Raw genomic sequence first — 12,897 nt, forward strand, 5'->3', positions numbered from 1 at the left:
TGACAAGCTTGCCAGAAAACCTGCAGTCATTGTCCAGGATCATGGAGGAGTCCTGTACCAACCTTGCTTGGGGCTTTGTGCAGAGTTTAGTGCCTACCCTTTCCAGTGTGGAAGGGCAAACAAACACCTGCCTTTTCCAGCGTGGAAGGGCTAACAAACCCCACGAGAACACTTGAAGACCTAACCATAATGTAGCGGCTGATGGCCAATGTCTCCGCTTCTGTTGCAGCACAAGCAGTAGCCACGCAACATCTGAGTGATGTAGTGGAAGCTCAGACTGAAGTCAACCGAGTTCAACTTGTTGCCATATAAGTTCAGACTGCTTTCATTGAAGCTCAGCATGCTGCTACACAAGCTCAGACTGCTGCCATCATGGTTGCAGATACCACTGTTCAAATAGAGCTTGCAAGATGTCACAGCAGTCCAGCTATCTGTCCTCTAACTGATTACTAGGATTGCTGAGACACTACCCTGGGAGAGTGCCAATGGAGCATGAACCTGCTGTCCTCTCTGGATCACAGAAGGGTCCTCCTTCTACTACTGCCCATGGCGAGATGGTGCAGTCCAGAGCCAGCCTTTCTAGGCTGCTTGAGGTCGTTCTGCAAGGCCATCTGCGTAATCTCCCACAAAGTCAACAGCCTTTCTGCAGCTACTGAGTTAGCACTGTAGGAGCACTAGGAGAGGCAAAGGCAGTAAGGGAATGCACAAGAGTGATTAGTTGACTTTTGTATGGAATATTGGATGGTTTGTTTGATAAAATTGGATTGGAATGTTTGTTTTGTGGTGACTTTTTAATTTCAGCATTGTGGCCAAGAGGACGTGATGATGGTTGGTAACAATGTGGATGGTAAGGTGGGGAGCTTTTGTTTAATGGGGAATTGTGGTTGTGCTAAGCATGGTTGCATAGCAGCTGGACATTGAGGGAGTGGAACCCTTTGCAGTTGAGGTACATCTCTGAGTTTACTTGCAGGCCCCGCAGGTTGTGCAGTCAATGGCACCCTGGCGAAGCCCGCTATCCTGGTGAAGCCACATTCTTAAATCTGCCTACTTCTCTCTGGATAGGGAGGATGAAATGTATTCAATTCTCTTGGAATACAGAGCCTCAGTCACCCCCTTATACAACAGTGCATGACAAACTGAGAGATATTGATGTCTCCTGCTCCAGGCTGGAAGAAGCCCAATGTGAAAAGGTTCATGGCCACAGTGATATTTACAGCCACTGACAGTGCTGTCCTTGCCCTGTTGTGCGACTGCAGGTCTGCCTGCAGCACAAGGCATATATTAGTGAGCACCTCCTTAGTACACATAGCGCACTCTTTTGGCCCACACACTGTTTCTGACTTAGGTTGGGGGTCGGAGAATTGCTTCCTGAAGACACTGGGTGGACATGCTGTTCTGCTGAGAGCCCTCCCTCCTGCTGTGGCTCAGTTTCGTAGCACTATCGCTTCTGAATCAAAAGATTGTGGGTTCAAGTTCCACTTCAGGGACTGGTACAAAAATCTAGGCTGATACTCCAGTACAGTACTGAGGAAATGCTTCACTATTGGAGGTGCCATCTTTTGGATGAGCCGTTAAACCAAGGCCCCATCTCCTGTCTCAAGTGGATGTAAATATCCCATGGCAATACTTCGAAGAGTAGGGCATTCTCCTGGCCAATTTTTATCCCTTAATAAACATCACAAAAACAGAATATCTGGTCAGTATTTCATTACTGTTTGTGGGGCTGTGCACATATTGGCTGCCTGTTTCCTACGTTACAAAGGTGACTACACTTCAAAAATACTTCACTGGCTGTATTGTGCTTTTGAACATCCTGAGGTTGTGAAAAGCACTATATAAATGCAAGTCTTTTCTTTTTTTCCCCTGCCTTCTCCCTTTTCAAACAGCTTGTCCTTCTCTGAGTCATCTCTGCTCATGCTCCCTGTCATGCTGCAGGCCAAGGGGGATGGTGACTACTGCACCCATGACTGGGAGAAAATAGTCTGAGCACAACACTTGAAATGAGAAGCAAAGTCTTCACCACTCTCAGTAGACTTCACCAACTTTAAGTAACAGTACAAAACTCCAAACACTTCTAACTGACAAATGGCAGTAGAAATTAGTAAGCCAGCTAAGCTGAAAGTGGTTGATCCCTTTCAAGCGTGCTGGTGAGTGGGGTGGGGTGGGGGGGGGAGGGTGTTCTTCCTGCTGCTGAACACATGCTCAGCTGTACGAGGTTGAGAGAGTGTTAGTTGGAACGTTGAGGTCAAAAATGGCGCTACTGGAGTCAAATTGGCATTACACACTAACTTTGGTCACAGTTTGTCAACTCTGCTTACTTCCAGCAAGTTTCCAGTGCCCACACTGCCAACCTACCCAAAATGGCATCTGGTGCAGCCCGTAGCGTTGGAAATCTGGGTGCTAGGCAACTGAATTTTGTGGCCATCATCTATGTGCTCTTGGGGATCAGTGAGTGAAAGTACTGTTAGTTGGGCCTAATTTCTTTACTGAATGACCTTTTTCTTCTATAATAACACATACCATCATGGTCATTAAAGGAAATGTAGTGTGGAAAGTTTATCTCTGCATGTACAGAATTTGATTTTTTTAATATCAGTTTAAACTTGCCCAAGTGTAGGTAATCAGGCTATGTCCGTGACAATAATAAAGATTTGCTGCAAGCAGTGATTGTAGCAATTATTGTAGCATCATCATTATCAGAAGCACTGCAGCAGCTCAAGGAAGCCCAGCACTGACATAGGGCAACTAGGGATAAGCAATAAAGTTGCAGCCTTGCCAGTGTTGCCTACATCCAGAGAATAGGATTTTTATTTTTTTAAAGGAAGTTTGTGGCTAAACACTTGGAGCATGTGCATTTTGTTCATGTATTTCACCTGCTCACTGATTCTAAAGTGTCTTTGTTCTCAGGCTGAAGTCGGTGTAAAGGCTTTAGTTAAATAGAGTTTGGCCAGTATAAATGTACTAGATTGGTATCTGATTTGGATGAATTTACCTGGGATTCCACATTAAATGTGACTGTATTTTGAAGTAGGCTGGCTGTAGTGTTCCCTAAACCGGGCTCTGTCCTCCCATGTGAAGCGTCACACAGAATTATGTTGGATAGAATTGACTGCACAGTAATGGGCCATTAGGCCAAACTGGTCTGTGCCTGTGTTTATACTCCACATACGCCTCTAATTATATCTTCCTACCCTACCCGCACCTCTGCACTATCCCTGCACCCCCCGGCCTCCTGGATCTCTCTATCCCTCTATTCCATTGCACCAAGCCTCTCCTCAAATGCATCAGTGCTAACTTCTTCAAAATCATGAGGGGAGTAGATAGAGAGGAACTGTTCCCATTGGTGGAAGAATTGAGAACCAGAGGACGCTGATGTACGTTGAGTGGTAAAAGAACCAAAAACAATATGAGGAATTTTTTTTTTTTACACAGCAAATAGTTCAGATCTGGAATGCACTCCCTGAGAGTGTGGTGGAGGCAGATACAATTGTGGCTTTCACAAGGGAATAGGTTAAGCAGCAAAAGATAAATTTTCAGGGTTACAAAGAAAGGGCTGCATAGTTGGACTAGCGGATTTGCTCTTGCAGAGAGCCAGCATGGACACGGTGGCCCGAATGGCCTGCTTCTGTGTTGTAACCATTCCAAGATCCTATGATCTTCTACCTCAGCTACACCCCCCTGTACTATCCCCATATCTCATGTTTCCCTTATTTTTCAAAAATTTTTCAATATATGTCTTGAATATACTCAGTGACTGAGCATCCACAGCTCTTTGAGTGAGAGAATTCCAAATGTGCATAACACTTTGAGTGAAGAAATTTCTCCTTATTGCAGTTCTAGATGGCCGACCCCTTACTCTGAAACTATGTCCCCTAGTTCTAGACTAGCCAGGGGAAACATTCTCCCAGCTTTTATCCCGTTGCTCTCTTTCAGAATGTTCTTTGTTTCAATGAGATCACCTCTCATTCTAAATTCTAGGGAATATAGGCCTAGTTTATTTAATCGCTCTCATAGGACAATCCCCTCATCCCAGGAATCAGTCCTGTGAACCGTCATTGCATTCCCTCTAAGACAAGTATACCCTTCTTCAGTTAAGAGACCAAAATGTACGCAGTACTCCATGTGTAGTGTCACTGAGACCCTATGTAGTTTTTCACTCTTCTACTCAAAACCCTTTGTAAGAAAGGCTAACATACCATTTGCTTTCATTATTGCTTGCTATGCCTACAGGTGAACTCTGTCATTCATGTACAAGGATGCCATTAGCATGGATTGAAGATTGATCAATGGACAGAAAACAGAATAGAATAAAAAGGTCATTTTCGGGTTGGCAACTATAACTAATGGAGTACAGCAAGGATCAGTGTTTGGACCTCAGCTATTAACAATCTATATCAATGACTTAGATGAGGGGACCGAGTGTAATATATCAAAGTTTGCTGATGATACAAAGTTAGGTGGGAAAGTAAGCTGTGAGGAGGATGCAAAGAAGCTGCAAAAGGATATACACAGAGTCAAGTGTGAGCAAGATCGTGGCAGATGGAATATGTGGAAAAGTGTTAAGTTATCCACTTTGTTAGGAGAAATAGAAAAGCGGAATATTTTTAAATGGTGAAAGATTGGGAAATGTTGGTTTTCAGAGGAACTTCAGAATTGCTGGCTCTTGTATCTGCGGAAACAAATTAATTTATACTCTTTTACGATTTTTTAATGTGCATGTTTTCTTGAGCATGCTTGATTTACTAGCAGATGTGATAAAATGTCTATTTTAAGAGCTGATTACTCTGCTAAATAATTTGTCATGGAAAAACAGAACAAGTCAATTTAAATTTAATTAGCCTTTGGGTGAGTGTATTTGCAAGGAGTGGGATTTTTAGCTCAAATGAAACGTGAAACAAACTTTGGAACAGAAGATGAACAGAAGTTGTATAGAGTTCAAATAGAGGAGCCAAATGCTTGCTTTGATGTAGTTTTCCCTTGTGCCAGCCTCCCTGTACTGTGCATCTACTTGTGTAGTGCTTCCTGTCCTAACAGAAGGTTGGCAAATAAATTGCTTGCAAATCTGTTTATAATTAAAAGGTGAATAGCAGTTAGTTCCTAATTTTTGCCTTCTGTCCTGTGCAGCAGTACCTGGCCTCTCCCCGCAGTGACTTAGCTGAGACTGGAAACTTGCTGTGCCATTATTGGAACATAAGAACAGGAGTAGGCCATTCAGCCCCTTGGGCCTACTCCGCCATTCAGTAAATCATGATAGATCTGTGTCTTAACTCCATTTACCTGCTTTGGTTCTGTAACCCTTAACTAACAATCTTTTATAATGCTGCTCTGGGTGTTTTTTTTTTAGTGACTTCAAACAGTCCTTTTTCTGAAAAAAAAATTAAATCTGGACAGGTGTATTATATTTTAGTACAATATATGAGAGTGTAGCTGAGGGAGTTTCAATGTAACAAGGAAAACTGGGTGAAAAGAAACTTAAACATTTAGAAAAGAATAAATGACACAATTAATGTTGCCATTTGCTTGGACAGGTGTATTATATATAGGGTTGAATTTTATAAGGCCGCCGCTGAAATTGGGACGAAGGGCCACGCGGCAAAAGGCCACCGTGATTCTAAGCAGGGTGGCTCATTTAAATAGCTGGGGTGAGCCACCACCCCCCCCCCACCCCGATCACGTGGGGGGGACGGGCTGTCCATCCCTGGCAAATGGTGTTAGTTGCCTGTGCACAGGCGCTGATGCCATTTTTAAAGGGCTGTCATCCTTACTGGGAAACTTAAATATTTAAAGATAAATGGAATTTAAAAAATACATCTCTTTTGCACCTCTCCCAAACGCTTACCTTTATCATCTGACCTCCTCCTCAGCCCCCCCCCCCACCCAAACATCACAAAGCTTCACCCACAACCCTTCCCACCATCCCCTACACCCATGACGCTAATTTGACTACATTTCCCCCCACTCCCACACTGATAAACCTACCTCCGCACCACCACCCCAGTCACAAGTGTTCTGCTTTGTTTCCCCCAGCCGGGGATTCGAAGGCGCAGCAGTGCCGGCCAGGGTGAAGATCGCGGTGGGACATCAGGAGACAACATGAAATTAATTAATTCAAGTATTTTAATTTATGTAAATATTTAAATTGCAGTCGCATTGCTGAGCAGCAGTGTGGGGGGCAGCCACGAGGCCTTGCCACCGCCGGTAATATCGGGCCGGGCCCTGCCGGCTTCTAGGTCCGTAGCGGGCCTCATCCAGGGCCATCTTCAGTCCCCACCCCCTGCCACGGATCCTGACGTGGAGGGCTCCTTAAAATCCAGCCCAGAGAGTATGAATCCATGCTTGTGTTTGCGAATGTAGCAGTGAAAATATTTTTGAATACAGCAGCAGGGATCCTGTTTATTGTTTTATATGAAATCCTTTGTGTAACTATTCAATTTTTGTTTTAAGAATTGTTCTTGGGCATCTTAGGTTTCTTTTAAATTAAGTAGCTGAAAAGGTACTGCTACTATGGAGAGGGCAATTAGAAGGAACTGAGGTCATCAACTGCACATCAACAAGTTCCACAGCATATCTCAATAACCAGTTTAAAAAAATAAATAATTCTGGAACAGTTTGACTTATCATGAGTGTGCTTCAATCTCAGTGTCTTCTATTTCCTGACTTGGGGAGAAAAAGTGGTTTCAAACCAAAACTTGAACTGACTGGACTTTGTGACCAATGTTCCATTTTTTCTTGAAATGTAGTTTTGTTCTGATTGTGTTCTATCCATGGTCTGTTATACTATACTAACAGTTATGAAGTTTCTTCACTTCAGGCTCTTCAGTATGTACATGATTCCTTTCTCTGAATCCTACCCTAGATTTCCCAATGTTATAATTCTGACCACGTCAAACATCACAGAAAAAATAGACTTGGCTTTTGTGGACCGAGCAGATATCAAGCAGTACATTGGACCACCATCTGCTGCAGCCGTCTTTAAGATCTACCTCTCTTGTCTGGAGGAACTGATGAAGGTATGGTACCATTGCCTCTGTTTGCTGGGATAAAACTTGAGCTGTCATGTTACGGAGATTCCTAAATTAATTCATTTTTTGGAAGGGCGAGCGAGAGATCAAGATGAGGGGTCTATGGAGTTATTACCTCTGTTTTGACTTCTAGTGCCAGATCATCTATCCTAGACAGCAACTGCTGACCCTGAGAGAACTGCAGATGATCAGCTTCTTGGAAAATGATGTATCCAGGCTAAGTTTGGCACTTAAAAATATTGCAGCGTAAGTTTCTTTTGCTGTCTTTGAGCGGCCCTCGTGTGATCAGGCCTAGTCCATGTGCTAGCATCTCCTTGCTATTTGTCCATGGGTACTTCTCATTACTTGGATAACATAAGATGGATGTACAAGGACTGGCTGTGTACTGCTTATATGTCTTCGATTTAAGTAAATTTTATTTTCACTGGATATATTTGAGGTTGTTAAGTGAATAAAAATCAAAATATTACAAGGTAGCTGTATTACTAAAGGATAAATGGAAACTCTGTAGATCGTGATCAGTGGTTTCTAATTGCTGTCATGCGGTCGGTCTGTATGGTATAATTTTTCTTCCTTGCCTTTGGTTTCCAGGCATCATTTGTTGACAAAGGGGCAAGGAGGCAGATGCTCTGTTTTCCAACCTGAGTTGTGGAGCTTTGGCGGGTGCACAGAAGTACCCCTGTACTTGTCCCCTGATTAACCCCCTAGCTCTCCAATTATGGAAACACCTAACATTTGCTCAGTCTTCCTTATACTGGCAGGGTTGTGACCTGTGACTCAACTTACGGGTAAATTGAGGACAAAAACCCACCCCACTATCCCTCACTTGGGCTCTATGTTGTTGCATCAGCATAGCATCATGTGATTGAAGTTTCATACCAGTGTAGGTGTTCTTTTTGCTTTCTCTAATAAATGCTTACATCAGGTTGGCTGTGAGTTTATATAGCTGCTGCCCTCCAACTGTAAAGTGAGTGACAAAGATGTTGCTGTATGATCTGAATCTTGCACTCTGTTTGCTGATGAGTTCTAAGCTCTATGACTAAAGTGTTGCTTTTTTAATGCAAGAGCTCACATTTACTATAGATCGAAGTTTCCATCTTAAAGACTTTTTCCTTTTTCTGTGAAATGCAGGAAAAGTGAAGGACTTAGCGGACGAGTTTTGCGAAAGCTACCCTTCCTAGCCCATGCACTGTACATTCAGGTAGGTTCCTATACAATCAATTTGTATGTATGTTCACCTCAATGGCTGGTATAGTTCTTTTGGGCCTCCTTATCTCGAGAGACAATGGATACGCGCCTGGAGGTGGTCAGTGGTTTGTGAAGCAGCGCCTGGAGTGGCTATAAAGGCCAATTCTGGAGTGACAGGCTCTTCCACAGGTGCTGCAGAGAAATTTGTTTGTTGGGGCTGTTGCACAGTTGGCTCTCCCCTTGCGCCTCTGTCTTTTTTCCTGCCAACTACTAAGTCTCTTCGACTCGCCACAATTTAGCCCTGTCTTTATGGCTGCCCGCCAGCTCTGGCGAATGCTGGCAACTGACTCCCACGACTTGTGATCAATGTCACACGATTTCATGTCACGTTTGCAGACGTCTTTATAACGGAGACATGGACGGCCGGTGGGTCTGATACCAGTGGCGAGCTCGCTGTACAATGTGTCTTTGGGGATCCTGCCATCTTCCATGCGGCTCACATGGCCAAGCCATCTCAAGCGCCGCTGACTCAGTAGTGTGCATAAGCTGGGGGTGTTGGCCGCTTCAAGGACTTCTGTGTTGGAGATATAGTCCTGCCACCTGATGCCAAGTATTCTCCGAAGGCAGCGAAGATGGAATGAATTGAGACGTCGCTCTTGGCTGGCATACGTTGTCCAGGCCTCGCTGCCGTAGAGCAAGGTACTGAGGACACAGGCCTGATACACTCGGACTTTTGTGTTCCGTGTCAGTGCGCCATTTTCCCACACTCTCTTGGCCAGTCTGGACATAGCAGTGGAAGCCTTACCCATGCGCTTGTTGATTTCTGCATCTAGAGACAGGTTACTGGTGATAGTTGAGCCTAGGTAGGTGAACTCTTGAACCACTTCCAGAGCGTGGTCGCCAATATTGATGGATGGAGCATTTCTGACATCCTGCCCCATGATGTTCGTTTTCTTGAGGCTGATGGTTAGGCCAAATTCATTGCAGGCAGACGCAAACCTGTCGATGAGACTCTGCAGGCATTCTTCAGTGTGAGATGTTAAAGCAGCATCGTCAGCAAAGAGGAGTTCTCTGATGAGGACTTTCCGTACTTTGGACTTCGCTCTTAGACGGGCAAGGTTGAACAACCTGCCCCCTGATCTTGTGTGGAGGAAAATTCCTTCTTCAGAGGATTTGAACGCATGTGAAAGCAGCAGGGAGAAGAAAATCCCAAAAAGTGTGGGTGCGAGAACACAGCCCTGTTTCACACCACTCAGGATAGGAAAGGGCTCTGATGAGGAGCCACCATGTTGAATTGTGCCTTTCATATTGTCATGGAATGAGGTGATGATACTTAGTAGCTTTGGTGGACATCCGATCTTTTCTAGTAGTCTGAAGAGACCACGTCTGCTGACGAGGTCAAAGGCTTTGGTGAGATCAATGAAAGCAATGTAGAGGGGCATCTGTTGTTCACGGCATTTCTCCTGTATCTGACGAAGGGAGAACAGCATGTCAATAGTCGATCTCTCTGCACGAAAGCCACACTGTGCCTCAGGGTAGACGCGCTCGGCCAGCTTCTGGAGCCTGTTCAGAGCGACTCGAGCAAAGACTTTCCCCACTATGCTGAGCAGGGAGATTCCACGGTAGTTGTTGCAGTCACCGCGGTCACCTTTGTTTTTATAGAGGGTGATGATGTTGGCATCGCGCATGTCCTGGGGTACTGCTCCCTCGTCCCAGCACAGGCATAGCAGTTCATGTAGTGCTGAGAGTATAGCAGGCTTGGCACTCTTGATTATTTCAGGGGTAATGCTGTCCTTCCCAGGGGCTTTTCCGCTGGCTAGGGAATCAATGGCATCACTGAGTTCCGATTTGGTTGGCTGTATGTCCAGCTCATCCATGACTGGTAGAGGCTGGGCTGCATTGAGGGCAGTCTCAGTGACAGCATTCTCCCTGGAGTACAGTTCTAGGTAGTGCTCAACCCAGCGGTCCATCTGTTTGCGTTGGTCAGTGATTATGTCCCCCGATTTAGATTTGAGGGGGGTGATCTTCTTGATGGTTGGCCCAAGAGCTCTCTTCATGCCATCATACATTCCTCTGATGTTTCCAGTGTCTGAGGCCAGCTGAATATGACTGCATAGGTGTTGCCAGTAGTCGTTTGCGCAACGCCTAGCTGTTCTTTGTGCAGTACTTCTGGCTGCTTTAAGTGCTGCGGATGTTAAATCGCTGGGGGCTTTCTTGTAGTTCAAAAGTGCAATGCGCTTAGCGGCTATGACAGGTTCCAGCTCTTCATTATGAGATTGATACCAGTCTGCATTTCTCTTCGCACTTTTGCCGTAGGTGGTCAAAGCTGACTCATAGATGGCGTCTCTGATGTGGGCCCACTTGGTCTCAGCATCCCCTGTGGGAGTGTTTTGAAGGGCTGTTACAAGTGAATTTAGAAATTTTTGTAACAGCTGTGGGTGAGAAATTCTGCTCGTGTTGATGCGCGGGTGGCCCTTCTGCTTGGAATGATGCAACTTCTTTGGTCTGAGTCTAACCTTGCTGCACACCAGGGAGTGGTCGGTGTCGCAGTCCGCACTGTGGAAGCTGCGTGTGATTTGAACACTGTTTAAGGCGGCTCGCCTTGTGACAATGAGGTCTAGCTGGTGCCAACGACGTGATCTTGGGTGCCTCCATGAAACCTGGTGACAGGGTTTAGTGTGAAAGTTAGGTTCACATGAAGTGATGGATGCCCAGGGAGTACTTCTGTTAGATTACTACCTTCACAAAAGGAAAATATTTCAGATGCTGGAAGTCTGAAATAAAAACAGAAAATGCTGGAAATACTCAGCAGGTCAGGCAGCCGATGTGGAGAGAGAAACAGAGTTAATGTTTCAGGTTCTGATGAAAGGTTATCAACCTGAAACATTAACACTGTTTCTGTCTCCACATAGGCTGCCTGACCTGCAAAATATTTCCAGTATCTTCTGAGATTATTACCTTTGTTTTTTTTATAAACACTGAAGTTGATTAAGTTGACTGGAATAACTGACCAAAAGCATTAGCAATGAGAGGGTTCATATTCCCAAATAAATACAAGTAGGTTAAAACTGCACCATGCAGTATTGGCAACCTTGGTTTCCTCTCCTTATTCCTTGCATTCTGTAGCCCAACTTTAAGGCAGGACTTGCACTGAAGAATTGTAGCGTACCCATCTGAGCCAGGTGATTTACCCTCTACCCTATTGTAACAGTCCCTAACTTATCCACCTCAGCCAGCTCCATAGGGTTCTCTAATTGATCACAAGGATTCTTGTTTCAATGGTAGCGTTCTGTCTCCTCCAGGGTCAGGTGGTTGTGGGTTCAAGTTCTACATCAGAAACTTGAGCACATAAACCAGCTGACACTCGCAGGGAACGCTGTACTGTCAGAAGTTCTGTCTTTCAGCTGAGACAATAAACCGAGGCCCCGTATGTCCCCCAGGTGGACATAAACTTTCATGGCACTATTTCAGAGAAGAGCAGTGGCGTTGTCACTGGACTTGTGGTCAATATCACTAAAACAGATTATCTGGTCATTATCACATTACTGTTTGTGGGGCTCTGCTGTGTGCAAATTGGCTGCTGTGTTTCCCTACATTACAACTGTGGCTACACTTCAAAAAGCACTTAATTGACTGTAAAATGCTTTGAGACATCCTGAGATTGTGAAAGGCACTATATAAATGCAAGTTCTCTCTTTAGCTTTGGATTCTTTATGACCTTGCAATGAACCTGCTTATTTGGCTGCTCCTGCCTGGAATTCTGAATAGCACAGAAGCTTCTAAAATTCACAATATTTCTGTTTAATTCAATGGGATTCATGTGCAGTTTCCTGTTCCTATTATAAAAATAGAAAATGCTGGAAATACTCAACAGATATCACAGTATCTGTGGAGGGTGAAACAGAGTTAACGTTTCAGATCAATGATTCAATAAATTCTTCTCATCTCCCTTCTAGAACTTTTGCCAATGATTTTAAATCTATGACCTCTAGTTATTGGCATCTTTAGCTGATAGACCTCCGCTCTAAAATATGGACAGCCTCTTTGTTTTTAATTGAGGAGAACGTAGTTTCTGATATCTCACGTCTGTACTGTCTTGAGCTTCTACAGAAATGCCTTAGAAGGCACCAATCCCAGGTTTCCTGTATATCTATTGGTCACCTGCTCTAGCCTTTGTGTTAGAATGGGGTTGAGTAACATCTTATTCATTCTTTACTGCAAAGTCTTTGTCTTTTTGGAAAGCGGAATAAATGTAAGGGAGTTTTGAGCATGATCAGAAAACACTCTTTGGTATCTTCGTGGCATGATCACTGCAGAATCTCTATCTTTTGTGATACCAAAAAATTATCACTTTGTGAATACACCTTTTGCCATGGCAAATAATAGATAAGATCCCAAATGTATGGTGTTACAGCCAAGTGAGGAGGGGTCGAAGGGCTTCCCTCTTTTCACCCTCCTTGGTTGACCACAACAAGTTTAATTCTTTCCTAAAGTGGATGTATTGGCCAATTCAGTAGGTGTTTGATTGGTTCCTGTTATGATCATAACAAGTAAGTAATCAGATAGTTTTTCTTGAGTTAGCAAAGAAAGAGGTTAACTTTATTGTACCTAAACCGAACCAATAAAAATAATCAACTTGCCAATTTTCACACTCTCACACGCTCATAAATAGGTTACAGAGTGGGGA

At 44.2% G+C, this 12,897-nt stretch overlaps 1 protein-coding gene across 2 annotated transcripts in view; it reads left to right on the top strand.

The window, feature by feature from the left end:
- Positions 1 to 12,897, top strand: part of trip13 (thyroid hormone receptor interactor 13) — a 50,079-nt gene that overhangs the window by 23,109 nt on the left and 14,073 nt on the right. For both annotated transcript variants that reach the window (XM_068055645.1, XM_068055644.1), the window contains exons 11-13: positions 6,857 to 7,010; positions 7,156 to 7,268; positions 8,154 to 8,223. In XM_068055645.1, coding sequence (XP_067911746.1) covers positions 6,857 to 7,010; positions 7,156 to 7,268; positions 8,154 to 8,223 — 337 coding nt within the window. The remainder of the gene's footprint in view (positions 1 to 6,856; positions 7,011 to 7,155; positions 7,269 to 8,153; positions 8,224 to 12,897) is intronic.

Source organism: Heterodontus francisci, chromosome 2, assembly GCF_036365525.1.
Source record: "Heterodontus francisci isolate sHetFra1 chromosome 2, sHetFra1.hap1, whole genome shotgun sequence".
NCBI lineage: Eukaryota > Metazoa > Chordata > Chondrichthyes > Heterodontiformes > Heterodontidae > Heterodontus > Heterodontus francisci.